The sequence below is a fragment of the Coffea arabica genome, chromosome 10e, assembly GCF_036785885.1.
Source record: "Coffea arabica cultivar ET-39 chromosome 10e, Coffea Arabica ET-39 HiFi, whole genome shotgun sequence".
Classification (NCBI taxonomy): Eukaryota; Viridiplantae; Streptophyta; class Magnoliopsida; order Gentianales; family Rubiaceae; genus Coffea; species Coffea arabica.
The window spans coordinates 2,268,954-2,283,293 of NC_092328.1; the positions used below are offsets into that span (position 1 = coordinate 2,268,954).

Below are 14,340 nucleotides of genomic sequence, written 5' to 3' on the forward strand. Positions count from 1 at the left end.
TTAAAGAAATCCACGGAAAAGGTAAGAAGATTATGCCAAATACATAATTAACGGGCGATAACTAGAGCCTGCCGGATGGACCATAACTGATGCCAATTTTGTTAATTTACCAATCTAAAACGTGAGTGACTTCTCATGGGCCAAACTTTGAGTAATATGATTTCTACTGAATTTATTAAAGCTTGAGTTTAAGCTGCTCCAAAAATGTACCGAGTCAAACTTAAGCTTGGCTTTTGTTGCTCCGTTAATCTTAGGATAGAAAATGTAGCGAGCCAAATTTAAGCTTGATTTTAGTTGTTCGATGGATTCTAAATCTCATGGCTTGAAAAATGTAACGAGTCAAATTTAATCTTGACTTTAGTTGCTCGATCGATCCCATATTCTAGTATGAGTTCAGTAGAGTTTTGTGCCTCTATCAAACTCAAACTTTCACTGCTGTAAGTGCATAAATCGTATGCCAATATAGGAAATATCTTAGTCTTAATCTCACATAGAAGATGGATCAGCTATTGATACTGTTTAAATTCCTTTATTATTTAAACAATCACAAGTCAAAGCAAATAATTTACACTAAAAACATGTAGAATACTGTAATAACAAGGCTCGTAGGATTATTGAATTCCTTTCTATACTAGCATAGGAATTATCATATCAATTGAAATTGCATAAACCACGTTAAGATTTTTTGAAACAAATTCAAGTAGTTTTTAGTTTTTTGGTATTTTGTTGTATCTTTTCACTAGCAAGATTTATTTTGATAGATTTTGTGAAACCAAAATTTAGAGGCATTACTACTAAGCCTAAGTATTTAAAGCCACATAGCCTACCCATACAAATGTATACATCGATCACCAGATTGCTCCTTTTTATTTGAATTACATAACTTCCAGAGTGTAAATGATTCAAAAGACAAAAAAAAAGTATTTTTGCTAGAACATTAAAGAAAATATAAGGTGGACAACATATATTGATTCTTAAAGTTGATTTGAATATGTTATATACTTCGCAACAAGGTATGAAAAGTGAAAGACAATGATCTTAAACAAGTTGAAGACATTAATCTTGAACAATATAAAAGTCAATAACACTCTGTTTCGCCCAATTGCAACATTTTTCTCATTAGTTGTTAACTTGATACTAGTCTCCATGCAGAGTTAAATACTATATTGTCCGAGGGTACCTGGAGTTACATGTAGAGGTAGACTCGCTTACTTTCATTCAGATCGTTCAAGGGACTAGTATTTGTTCATGACAGTTGTAGAGGGAGCTGGATGATTTGCTTTAGTTTAGACAACATTTTTCAAACGATTTCGCACTGTTACAGGGAGGCGAATTCACCGTCTAATCGTCTAGCAAATTATGGTGGCGACTCTTATGCAGGACAGGTTTTTAATGGATTTTCCGATCTACCACAGTTTGTCAAAGGGGATATTAAGATGGATAAGTTGGGATTCCCGACATTTCATAGACGAGTGGTTAGGCATGTGTGGCTGTATCTTCATATAGTGTACGCATGATTTGGGTTAATAAAACTTTTTTTATTGGAAAAAAAATTTTGATACGGGTTTTAAGATAAGGTCAAACTACTACTTTTACAATATAAAAGAGAACAAAAGAGATTAATACAACAGGATTACACTCTTAGTTTGAAAAAAAAAAAAAAGAGCCTAAGCACAAAATCAAGGAAAATTTCGTAATCAGGTTTATCAGTTTAACCAGTGGGGTGGGTTAAAATTAGGGATAATTTCAGAAATCTTCCTCGAGGTTTGTAATGATTGTAGTTACCTCCATTAAAATTTGAAAAATTATAGAAACCTCTACTAGAAAATATGTTTTGATAACAAATAGGGGTGTAAGTAGAAAAAGCCTAATGAATATCCTATATTGCCCCTTTTTTATTTACAAATCAAAGTAAATGACAAAAGAAATCAAATATCAGCATTACATACTAAATAAAAAAATTTAAGGTAATTCTTTACAGTAAACTTTAGGCCATATTTCAAGGCATCAGTTTTTAATGTTTGAACTTCCTTTTTTTTCCTTTGCTAAGTAAGTTGTGAAGAAACTATTTTTAACAAATACATCCCCACTAGTAGGTTATTTATAAAACTAAGTAAGAAATCTATTTAAATGATTTAGGAATTAAATACGATTTTTTAGGTGATATGAGGTTATAGCTATTGAATAAAGAAATATTTGCAAAATGCGGATTGTTTTTCCTTTACACCAAGTTTTCATTTAGAATTTGTAAAGTTATCAAAGTTATTATAGTCTTTTTAACAACACTAAAAGAGATAAGTGTGAATTTTCAAATCTTAAGGGAGATGGCTGCAATTGTCAGGGAGGTTTATGAAATTACCCTTAAAATTATGCTAAAGAACATTAACGAGTTAGGGATGCTGAAACTTTAAAAAAATCAGGCTGGGTCCTGACCAATAATATAAAACCACATCATCAGGTAGCCATTTTAACGTGCCCACGTAGCTTACCCTGAAACAAAATTAGAATCCAGAAACCAAAATAGAAATTATCTCATCCACAGAGTCCATCACACTCCTTACTTTCATTTGTTCCCCAATCGACCACGCGATAAAACCATTCAGGGGCTTAACAGTCAATTCATTAACAGCGTGGAATCCACGCTGGAGCGTTAGCGCGTGAAAGTGTCGACTACTCTAATCATGGGATACGAGACGCCTTTGCTAACGTACGCCGCGATGGACACCCCGCAAAACTAAACCCGTCTTTTCCAATTATCCACCCTTTGCCCTTTGCCCTTATATGTCCCCCAATTGCCTTCCCCTCTTTTTTACCACCTCGGAGCAGTCAATCAGAAATTAGCAGCACACAGCAGCAGTAGCAGCAGGGTTTCTTCGGCCGCGAATAATTCTCTACCTTTTCTTTGAGTCGTCTTCATCAACGTCCATGGCTGATAAGACCGACTTCGATTCTCGCCCTAGCCAGATCTCCAAAGGTTTCCCCTTCTCATTTGATTGATTTTTATCCATGTACATTTTATCTGAAGTTTGTTATTAATTCTACATTTTTCATCCGTAGCTGATTGAAAACCTAGATTGAAGCCGCTACCTGTGTGTTTCATCGCGGCGCGTGAAAGATGTTTAGTAAGGTTTAGGGTTTTTGATTCGTCCATTAAAAGCTTCTTATTTTCTGTGGATGAGAGGAGAGAAATGGCGATGCTTTGCTTCTGTTTTTTTATCTTAAAATTTTTTGGCTTCCCCTGTCTTAGGAAATTCTTGCTGAATTTATAGTGGTTTTTGTTTGATTATATTTTAAGTTTAGAACCTCTTTTTTGAGATTAATTTTGGGATAAATTGCCTTTATGCTTCGCGGTTGTTGTATCGGTTTTGGTTTATTGGGTTTTTTTTGGGGTATAATCTGAATGTGGGGCCAGGGCGCCGCTTTATCTTGATAGGAATGCGAAATTCTTAACTGAAAAAAGGGTTTTGCAGGTATCTTATTCCTGTTATTTTCTACTGATGCATTTTTTGTCTTTGTTCTGGTATTTCTTTTCCAAAATTTGAAATGCAGAGCAGATAAAAAATAAACGTTTTGTTGAATAGCTGGAAATGATAGTGTTGTAGCTAAATTACGAGTACAGATTGTTTAAGTGATCATGCTTTCTTGATTTCAACCTTTTTTTTTTTTGGAAAAAACAATTTTGGATATGAATTTTGTGCGTAGATTAGATGGAAGGTCAATGAATTATTAGGTGACAGACTGTACAGGTAAATAAGAAAACCTGTACAATGTGGAAGTCACATGCTACTTGTACATTTGCAATAGGAATACCTTGAAATGTTGAAATTACTGGTAGAATGGGGGAACCTTTTTGATCTGGCCAACCTTTAGAGAGTGAAAGACTCTGTAGACATTTCAATTTACTGCTTTGCCAAAATTTGAAACCATGGTCATCTTAATCAGATATTAATCTCTTCTTCTTTTTTTTTTTTTTTTGTGAATGAGCTGCAGACGTAATTTCTTGAAAGAGCTAAAAAGAAAATGTCTTTTCATTTCAACGTTTCAATCCTCCTTTTGTTCACGATAGCTCTTTTGTGTGATATTGGTTCAATTCTTTCTTGTTTCTGTTTTCATTTTAAGAACTTCTGCTTGAAATTCTGAGCTCAGTATATGTCCATTGCTTGTGAAATTTCTTGGCCTGTCCCACTGCTACATCGTGCATATGGGGCTTTGGACTAACCTTGTCTTACCAGAGTTATGCTATTCTGTAATTTAGCTGTGAGGGAGATTGAAGTACCCAGTTGAAAACCTTCTTCTTAAAATTTTTTCCCCCTTGTTAGTTAAAAAAGTTTTAACAGTGAAGATCTCATTTCTATTATCTCCAAAGTTCAGTTACAACAGAAAAAGGTACCTTATTTTTGGATCATTTCTATTATCTCAAAAGTTCAGTTACAACAGAAAAAGGTACCTTATTTTTGGATCTTTGTCTTCTGGTTTGCTGCTGCTTCTTCTTCTTCTTGTTTTGGTTTCTGGCCTTGAATTGTGATGGTAAACATTTACTGATGATTATGCAAGCTGTGTGGCTCTTTATTTTTAATTGTATATGGAACATGTTTGAATAGCTGTTCTATGATACAAGACTTTAGACGTGTTGCTGCTAACGCTTTGTTTGGATGAAATGGAAGGAATGCATTCTCTGTTCCTCCCCTGTGGGCAATGTTCGTAATTTTTGAAGAGCTGGTGTCATGATGTAATAGACAACAATTGACTGGCCATTTCCTAAATCTTGTGTCATTCTGGAAGCGAGGATGTATCATCCTGGCTGCGATGGTTGTGTAAGAAATCATCCTGTTTGCAATGATTTTTCTTCTTCTTTGATGGAGTATGCTCTGGCCTATTTTATGTCTTGATGTTTGATTATGTTATAGCCTTTTCCCTCTCTGTAGATGCACCAGCGTCGGAGAATCCTATTCCGCTTTCACCGCAGTGGCTTCTCTCCAAGCCAGGGGAGATTAAGAGTGGGATAACTGGGGTATGCTACTACTCTACTGTGCCCAGCACTTTAATTTGTCTAATTACATCTTTTCTCCCTGTAGTGATAAGTAGTACCTTCCACTGGTATTAAACATGAGTGTAGGAATTTTGTTTGAAAACCTGTAGGATTTTATTTTAGAGCATTTCTTATGTCTTCATGGGATGTTACCTGTTTGTTCCTGTAGCAGGAGAACCATTTTGTCCCTCATCCGGGTTATTCCAGTCGCTCAGATATCATGAAATCACCTGGAATTGGTGAGGACACACGCGAGATCAATAAGAAGAAAGATGTCTTCCGGCCTTCTGTGCTGGATATGGAATCTGGCCGGCGTGATCGCTGGCGCGATGAAGAAAGGGATACCAATTCAGCTGTTCGTAGGGATCGATGGAGGGATGGTGAGAAAGAGCCTGTTGACAACCGCAAAACAGATCGTTGGACTGATTCATCAGGAAGACAATATGCAGATGCACGCCGTGGCCCAACTGAGCGATGGACGGATTTGGGAAATAGGGACGGCAACCATGATCAGCGTCGGGAGAGCAAGTGGAACACACGCTGGGGGCCTGATGATAAGGAGACAGATAATGTGCGTGAGAAGTGGGCAGAATCCAGCAAAGACTCAGACCTACTTCTTGATAAAGGGCCATCCAGTCTTGCTTATCATGGAAAGGAAGAAAAGGAGGGGGATCATTATCGTCCTTGGAGAATGAACTCCCACAGCCGAGGAAGGGTAGACCCTCCTCCTCACCAAACTTTGACCCCAAGCAGACAGGCTCCTGTGTTTACTCATGGTCGGGGACGTGGGGAAACTAGTGGCCTGACCTTCTCTGTTGGTCGGGGTAGAGTTAGCTCTGTCAGTAATGCATCCACTCAGTCTCATTCAGTTGGTTATGTGTCAGAAAAAGGTGAAACTGCCCATGGAGAGTCCTTACCTTGGAGATACAGTCGAACAAAGCTGCTTGACGTATACAGGACAACAGACACGAGATCATGTGAGAAAATTTCCAATGTCGTCCAGCAAGTACCTCCACTTACCCAAGAAGAACCCATAGAACCTCTTGCACTATGTACACTGACTAATGAAGAATTGGTAATAGTTGCCCTGTCTTTTGGTTTAATGTGAATCTGATATGTTGTTTTACTTGTATTAAAATGTTTCCATACCTTTGGTGGATAGATGGTCTTGAAGGGAATTGACAGGGGAGATATTGTCAGCAGTGGTGCTCCACAAATTACTAGAGAAGGGTCTATTGGAAGGAACTCAACTGATTTTCTGCAGTCAAGACGGAACAAGCTTGGTATTTTTGATAATGAGACTAATTTATGACCTTCGATGTGTGCCATTCTGTATTGATATTAATTGCATTAATATGGTATTCTGTGTGACAAAAGTTTTTGGTACTACTTGGATCTGCAGGTAGTAAAGAAGATTTACCACATGACATAAATGATTCCAAGGAGGAAAACATGGAAAATGCTGGTGGTGGTTCAAATTATTCAGAAAGCATGTCCCAGGAGAAGCAGGTTTACTCTTATGGGGGTGGCACAAGGGTTGAGAGTGTGCAGGATTATCAGAAGTTTTCTGATTATAAATTTAATTCTGAAGGTACATATACAAAGCCTAATATGATACCCAACTTCTTCATGAAGCTAATTTTTGTGGTAGTTGTAGGATGATATGGGTTTTGTGATAGTAGTTAGTGGAGTTTCTTTCTTGAAAGTTTGTTCAAATTTATATTAACTGATCAATTGAGACTATTTATTGCTTCTGTAACATTCAGGAGAGATTAGGCTAACGCTTGTAACTACATTTAGACATATGCATGTATATATACATTTTTGTCTCACTTGATAAGTACAATGGAGGTCCTAAAGCACAAGCTTTTCCTTTGCATTTTGCGAATGTCTGTTTTGAACATCCAATGTTGGGGCCACTGAATAACTCATGTTGCATGTTCGGCTTCAGGAGAAGACAACACTCCTTCTAGGAAGAATGATGATGTGCCTATTAACAGAGAACCAAACATGCAAGGACCTCCCTCTATTCTACACGGAGGTACATGGCGGTCCTCATCAATTGGGGAGCGCTCACCTTCAGTCTCACATGATTGGAGAGAAGTTCCTGCAGCTGTTAATTCCAGGGCTCCTGATGTTGGTTGGTCAGAGTCACAGAAAGACGTAAATGCTGAATGCGAAAAACGCGTGGCAGATCAATCATTCGCCAGATTATCGCGGATTGCTGATGATTCTACTATAAGAAAGCAACCAACTGCAATCTTCAACAAGGAACAAGAGGTGCAGAAAGTTTTGCAGTCTTCTCCTGAAGACCTGGTTCTTTATTATAAAGATCCACAAGGTGAAATTCAAGGTCCTTTTTCGGGGAGCGATATTATTGGATGGTTTGAAGCAGGCTATTTTGGCATTGACTTGCTAGTACGCTTAGCTGGTGCACCGCCTGAGTCATCATTTTGTCCACTTGGAGATGTTATGCCACACCTGCGTGCCAAAGCTCGTCCACCTCCGGGATTTGGTGCAGCAAAGCCAAATGAAATCACCGATGCATCCAGTAGGCTTAATTTCAGCAACTTTGGAACACTTCAGTCAGGTTTGAATGAGATTGACATGGTGAAGAATGAACCTAGGTATCAACATCATTCAACAACAGAGGCTGAAAACAGGTTCCTGGAATCGCTGATGACTGGCAATTTGAGTGGTGTCCAACTTGAGAAGGCTGTTCCCTCTGAAGGTTGGTCTTGCCACTAGAAAGCTTCTGCATTTTATTTCTTGGCAATCAATTGTTTCCATTTTTAGTCTTACAAGAGAACTTTGACATCTATACAGGTATCAGAGGATATATTGGAAATAATACCAGTGCAGCACCTCCGTTAGCAGCTGAAAATGCTGATAATGTGTATCTGTTGGCTAAAAAGATGACACTTGAGAGGCAGAGGTCTCTACCAAATCCCTATTCATATTGGCCTGGGCGAGATGCAGCTTCCCCTCTTCCTAACTCAGAGATTCTCCAGGACCCGTCAGTGCCTCATTCAAGACTTCTATCTTCGCTTGCTGAAAATGCTCATCCGCAGCAGACTTCTCCCAATGTTGATTTGATGGCCATCCTCCAAGGTTTACCTGAACGATCTAATACAGTTCTTAATAATGGAGCAAGTGGTTGGCCAAATTTCTCAACTCAAGGAGGGTTGGAATCGCTTCAAGATAAGTTGGACGTACATCAAGCTCAGAATTATCCTCCTCAGGCTGCATATGGTATTCAACAACAAAGGCTACAGCCACAAATAAATTTGCTGAGCCAAGTTATGGAAAATTCTTCTAGCATGTTTAGTGCTGAAAAACTACTTTCTTCTGGTCTTTCTCAAGATCCACAGCTCTTAAGTTTGCTGCAGCAACAGCAACTACTGCAAGCTCAATCCCCAGCTGCATTACAGCAGCTCAGTATAGTGGATAAAATTTTGCTGCTTAAGCAGCAACAGAAGCAGGAGGAGCAGCAACAGTTCCTGCGTCAGCATCAACAATTTCTTTCACAAGTGCTTCCTGATCATAATTCACACCAGAGGCTTGGTGAATCCTCTTATGGCCTGTTACAAACTGCTGGATATTCTGCAGGAATTGCTCCAAGTGATCATTCGCGGTTCCAGCCATCTCATGAATTGTTTCATATTGGTTCTCAGGTTCATGCTCCTAATTTGAAGGATGAACGTGTTTCTAACTTTTTACTTTCTCAGAGTGTTTCTGAGGTTGCCAACCAAAATGTTGGTGCTGAAACCCATTTACCCCATCAAATGTTTGGTACTGCTGCCCATCAGAATAGTTGGAATTATCCTTTATCAGAACAAGTTGATAATCTTGAGCAGAAAAGTTCATTGACGACTACTAGCATGACTGATTCTTTGTCGCATATAGGAATAAGAAACGGTTATCAACTAGATCCATTGCAAAGTAATGAACCTATTGTAGTTGCTACCTCTAAAGCTGCTGTAAGTTTTTGTGAGGGGGAACATTTTGAAGAATCCGTGGCTCTGGAACCACCTGCAGCCCTTGAAAGTGATGAAAAAGACTTTTTCATTGGAGAGCAGGTAGAAGAAGTTGTAAAGCCGGCAGCTGAAGCCAATGAAGGACTACAAGCTGAAGGAAAGCAAAACACTGAAGAGTCCTCTGTGGTGAAGGAAGTGAAAAATGTCGAAGCACGCGATATGAAAAAATCATCTGATAAAAAGTCAAGAAAGCAAAAGTCCTCTAAGGCTCAGTCTTCTGACTTGGCAAAAGGAGTGTTGAAGACACAGGAACTGAGGTCGGGAGAAGTTGAAGGCACAAATAGTAAGATAGCAAAATCTGATACACAAACTCTTCCAGATGACCTATTTGTGTCTTCTGCAGCCGAAGAAAAAAAGCATAAAAGTGATAAGGTGACGGCTGACATTGTACATGTCCAGCAGGGGCAGAAGTCATCCATTTCCAAAGATGATAGTGAAACTCTTGATGAAAATGTTGAACTAGGACAGGCTGGGTCTATCTCACAGTTCAATAACACACAGCTACAAGCTGGACAACGAGCTTGGAAGCCTGCTCCTGGTTTCAAGCCAAAGTCATTGCTGGAAATCCAACAGGAAGAAGAGAGGAGAGCACGCACAGAAATTGCAGTTTCTGAGACAGCCACGGCTTTCAGCTCCTCGAGTGTTTCTACCCCTTGGGTGGGGGTGGTTGCAAGTTCAGATTCCAAGTCAATCAAAGAATCTAAGCTAGACCCAGTAAGTGCCACCTTAAATATTGGCAAGTCAGACAGCTCCCGTAATCAGAAAAATAGGAAGAGCCAATTGCATGATTTGTTTGAGGATACCATTGTGGCTAAGTCAAGTGAAAGAGATCCAGAGATTTCTGACAATTTGTCTAGTTTGCCTTCTGCATCTGCTATCAGCTCCCGCAGTGATCCTGTTGATGATAGCAACTTCATCGAGGCTAAAGATACTAAGAAGAGCCGTAAAAAATCTGCTAAATCTAAGGGTGCTGGATCAAAGGTTTCAATTCCTACTGCTGTGTCAGATGTGTCAGTGGGGTCAAGTCCCATTGAGAAAAGTAAAAGTTCTCGTCACCAAGAGAAGGAACTATTACCAGCAATTCCTTCGGGCCCTTCCTTGGGAGATTTTGTTGTCTGGAAGGGGGAGTCTACAAGTTCTTCCGCGGGTCCTGCATGGTCTACTGACTCTGGAAAGCTCCCAAAACCTGCATCATTGAGGGACATTCAAAAAGAACAGGGGAAAAAGGTCCCCTCACCACAGATCCCAGTGCCTACATCACAGAAGTCTGCACCAAGTCAGCTTGCACGGGGAGGTGGTTCTTCACGGTCAGCTTCTGCATCTTCTCCAGCCAAGGCTGCATCTCCTGTTCAAATCAATGCTCAAGGTCCTCTTTCAAAGCATAAAGCTGAGGATGATTTGTTCTGGGGGCCTGTGGAGCAACCCAAGCAAGAGTCAAAGCTGTATGATCCTTTAACTTGCTTTTTCCTTCTAAATTCTAGTGTATTCATGAGTGTTTACTTTCATTCATCATTCATGGTTACCAATTTTTTGGATACTATGCAAATGTCATATCGAGTATTTAGTGATCAGCCTAATTTAATATTGTATTGGACATAGTTTTTAACTGCATGATTTCTAGATCTTTTTATTATTTTAAAATTCTTATTCTTCCCCTGCAGCTGGATGATGTTATGATGTATAATGGTCCTCTCATGTATATTAGTTGTTTCAACATATAAATTTTAAGTTTGTAATCTGATAGATGGTTCTTAACAGCTAAATTGCTAATTTTTACTTATTCAAAAGTTCTTTCCCTGCCTCTGCTTCTTATAGCATGGTGTATAATGGTCCCCCTGGGCATTTAATTGTTTAACGAAACAACATTGCATAATTGTTGCCATCTCAACATGTTATTTCAAATTTCTTGTGTTACTCAAATGTTTGTTCAACTTTTAAACAAGAAAGACACAGAAAGTTTATAGGATTTTGGTTCAGTTCATGTATTGCAGAGTCCTTTGTGAGAAGCTGCAGTTGCGAATGCACTGTGCTAAGAGTTTTACCTTACAGTTAAGTAGCAAGCTTGGTAATAACAGTGTCAGTTGTTGGCCAGATGTTTGTGTCATCTATGTTAGAAAAATTTCTCTAGCAGTAGGTGGTTGCTTTCCATTCGGGATAGTATTCCTTCACTCTTTGGGATAATGCTTGTGTACTGCATTGGTGAATTTGTTTTGGGAGTGGGGGGCAGTTAAAAATCATGGAAGATTGCTGAAACAATGTGATACCCGTCATCTGTAGCCCTTTCTTCTCAAATTCACATTTAACTTGATGTGCTTGTGACAGCATGCCTTTCGGTTTCTGTGATGTACTGAGATTTCTGCTCTTTTGGGCTGGGAGTTGAGAAGAAACAGACATGAAGATGTGATTCATTGACTTAACTTATCAGCATTTTTCTCCTAAGCAGTGGGAATATTGTGTTTACTCATGGAGATATGGACTGTGGGAGACTTATAGAATCTTGAAGCTGTTAAATTTAGGATTCCTAGATGAAATTTGTTTGACAGTGTATTTGTGGCAATTGCAGGTCCGATTTTCCTCAACTCGGAACCAGCTGGGGAAGCAAAAACACCCCCGTTAAAGCATCTTCTGGGGTGGCATTAAACCGTCAGAAGTCTACAAGTGGAAGGCTGGTGGAGCATCCATCTATTTCTAATGCTTCTGCTAACTCATCTCTGAAGGGAAAGAAGGATTCCTCAACAAAATATTCAGGTATGTAATCTACATGTGGGTTCATTTGCTCAAGGCTAATCACTTTAATATTGAAGAACTTCGTTGATCATGTTATTGCAGAAGCTATGGATTTCAGAGAATGGTGTGAAAGTGAGTGTGCCAGGCTTATTGGAACAAGAGGTACTTGCATGAGTCTAGCTGTTTGTTTCGTTTGATTTGGTTGTATGTTAATCTTGGATAATTGGTGCTTGTTCTAAATCTGGGGTATAATCAATACTTAACACATATGAAAATGGCTACAAACCATATAGCAGTTTTCCCACGCCTAGAGTCTTTTTTGGAAACTTGGATCTAATCTGTTCATTTCTCTCTTAACAGAGGTACATATGGTCAAGGAAACCTATAGTTTAATCTTTTCTGCCTGCTGTTGTCTCAAAATACAGTACCCCATCCAGTGGACGTAGAATTTTTATAAGGCAGCACAATATCCCCTGAATCATCTGAGTCTTGATGTGTTATATGGGGTTGGGAGACAATTGTAGCATTCGAAACTTATGGGAATTTTCCTTAAAAGTAGATGCCAATGATAATTACTGTAACTTTGGTTGCTGTGATATCTATTATATTTAGAGGATCCTGGAGTGCTTATTGCATATCAAATTAATGCAGCCGTGCCAGTATATGTCAGAAAATGCTCTAATTTCTTCTATATATATAAATGGATATTACTTTGACACCTTTTCCCTTTCTTCTAGATACAAGTTTTCTAGAATATTGTGTGAAGCAATCTAGATCGGAAGCTGAAATACTTTTGATAGAGAACCTTGGTTCCTTCGATCCTGCCCATGAATTCATTGACAAATTCCTCAACTACAAAGATCTTTTATCTGGTGAAGTCCTTGAAATTGCTTTCCAAAGTCAGAATGATCGAAGGGTCACTGGCTCAGGTTCTGGACAGATGATTTCTGACGATGGTGGTTTTGGGGGAATGGACCAGAGCAATGCAACTGCTTCCGATGCTTCCACAAAAGGGGGAGGAAAGAAGAAGGCTAAAAAAGGAAAGAAGGTAAGCCCTTCGGTGTTGGGATTTAATGTGGTTAGCAACAGGATCATGATGGGAGAGATTCAGAGCGTTGAAGATTGAGTAAAAACTTTGGGCCTTTTGTACATACATTACCTTGAGGTCTTTTGTAAATGTTTTTCTTTTAGGTTTTTTGTTCTCTATAGAGCTGCAGCAGTGCTAGTTATCTGCTCGAGCAATTTTGTGAGGGATTGTTAACAGGAGTACTAGTTACTCAGCTATAGATTTAGCGTGGCTTACCCGTCAAGAGAGGTGGCCTTCTTTGTATCACTTCTGAAGGGCCTTTTAGCTTCTATTTATTTTCACGTGTTTTGTACAACCGTCCTTTCTAATCAACCTTCCATTATTTTTAAGAAACAAGTGCAATTACGTCCCCCATCTCTCTATACGATTAAGTGTTTCTTTCCACCTAGGGTGAGGCTCCACGGACCCTAGAATGGCAACAAGGAGATTGGATGTAGGCGCTGGGGAAGTCGTGTGCTTGTGCGTGTCCTTTTTTTTTTTTGGTGGGGTTGGGGGTGGTGTTGGTGAAGACAGCTAAAATTTTTTTTGAGTTTATGGATCCTCTGTGCTATAATTTTTAACGAATTGAACTGTTTGCAGTATTGGATTCGTTCAAGTTTAAAAAAAGTTTGATCATTTAATAAAAAAAGAATTAAATTTTAACATAATAATAGACTCATTTAATAATCGCGTTGTATTCGAAATTGTTTGTAAACTATTCGAATAGTTCATGTATCCATATATAATTATATGAATAAAAATAAAAATAAATTTAATATTATTAAATATATAATATATTATATTAAAAAAATTAACTACACATAAATTAGCATTATTTGTTTTTTAAAAATCAATAAATACAGTTAAGTTTATTCTAAATAATATATTGTTTATTAAAAAATAATTAAATCATTTTCAAAATCAAATTCAAGGTTGAATTCAAATATTTTTACAAATAAATGAATTGAATTAGAACAATGTTTATAATTCGTTAATATTCGAGCGGAACTTGAATCACGTTCATATAATACATTAATAGAGTCTAAACACCAAGTATTTGGCTCGATTTGACTCAATAAAAGCTTATACTCTATTTTCTCTCCCTCTCTCTCTTCCCTTTTTTCACCTGGGGTTGGTCAGGACACCTAAACTACTAGGTTCGTTGATCCTCTGTTGAGTATGTCCTAATTCTGCAAAACTTGCTAGTTTGCAGAAATATGTTTTGATTCTATCTGATAATCTTCATTGATTTGTCAAACATTTGGTTTCCCTAAACTGATGCTGCCTTTTCTGGTTTCAGTCATTCCTTTCAGCGGTCGTTTACCACATCATAACACCTGCTGTAATAACCTTCATTTATCCAATGAAACTACACTAACGTCCATCAAGATAATAACTGAATCTTTGTCCTAGCTATCTTCTAAGAGAACCAGAGAAAATTGGGCGTGGTTGAAGAAAAAGCGAAGTACAGCAAAAGAGGA

General features: G+C 38.4%; 1 protein-coding gene across 6 annotated transcripts; it reads left to right on the forward strand.

Annotated features, from left to right (window-relative positions):
• The first annotated feature begins 2,782 nt into the window (after window positions 1–2,782).
• Window positions 2,783–13,175, forward strand: LOC113713027 (protein ESSENTIAL FOR POTEXVIRUS ACCUMULATION 1). Of its 6 annotated transcripts, none has more exons than XM_027236726.2 (11): window positions 2,815–2,974; window positions 4,665–4,809; window positions 4,926–5,011; window positions 5,199–6,104; window positions 6,192–6,312; window positions 6,432–6,620; window positions 6,981–7,760; window positions 7,856–10,508; window positions 11,630–11,814; window positions 11,896–11,955; window positions 12,531–13,175. In XM_027236726.2, the coding sequence occupies exons 2-11, from the start codon at window positions 4,788–4,790 to the stop codon at window positions 12,917–12,919; spliced, it is 5,391 nt and encodes a 1,796-aa protein (XP_027092527.2). In that variant the 5' UTR covers window positions 2,815–2,974; window positions 4,665–4,787; the 3' UTR covers window positions 12,920–13,175. The 6 variants fall into 6 exon arrangements, with proteins under 6 accessions (XP_071924181.1, XP_071924182.1, XP_027092525.2 ...); XM_072068082.1 differs by having other exon boundaries at window positions 5,202–6,104; XM_072068080.1 differs by lacking the exon at window positions 4,665–4,809 and having other exon boundaries at window positions 2,783–2,974; window positions 4,908–5,011.
• The last annotated feature ends 1,165 nt before the right edge of the window (window positions 13,176–14,340 follow it).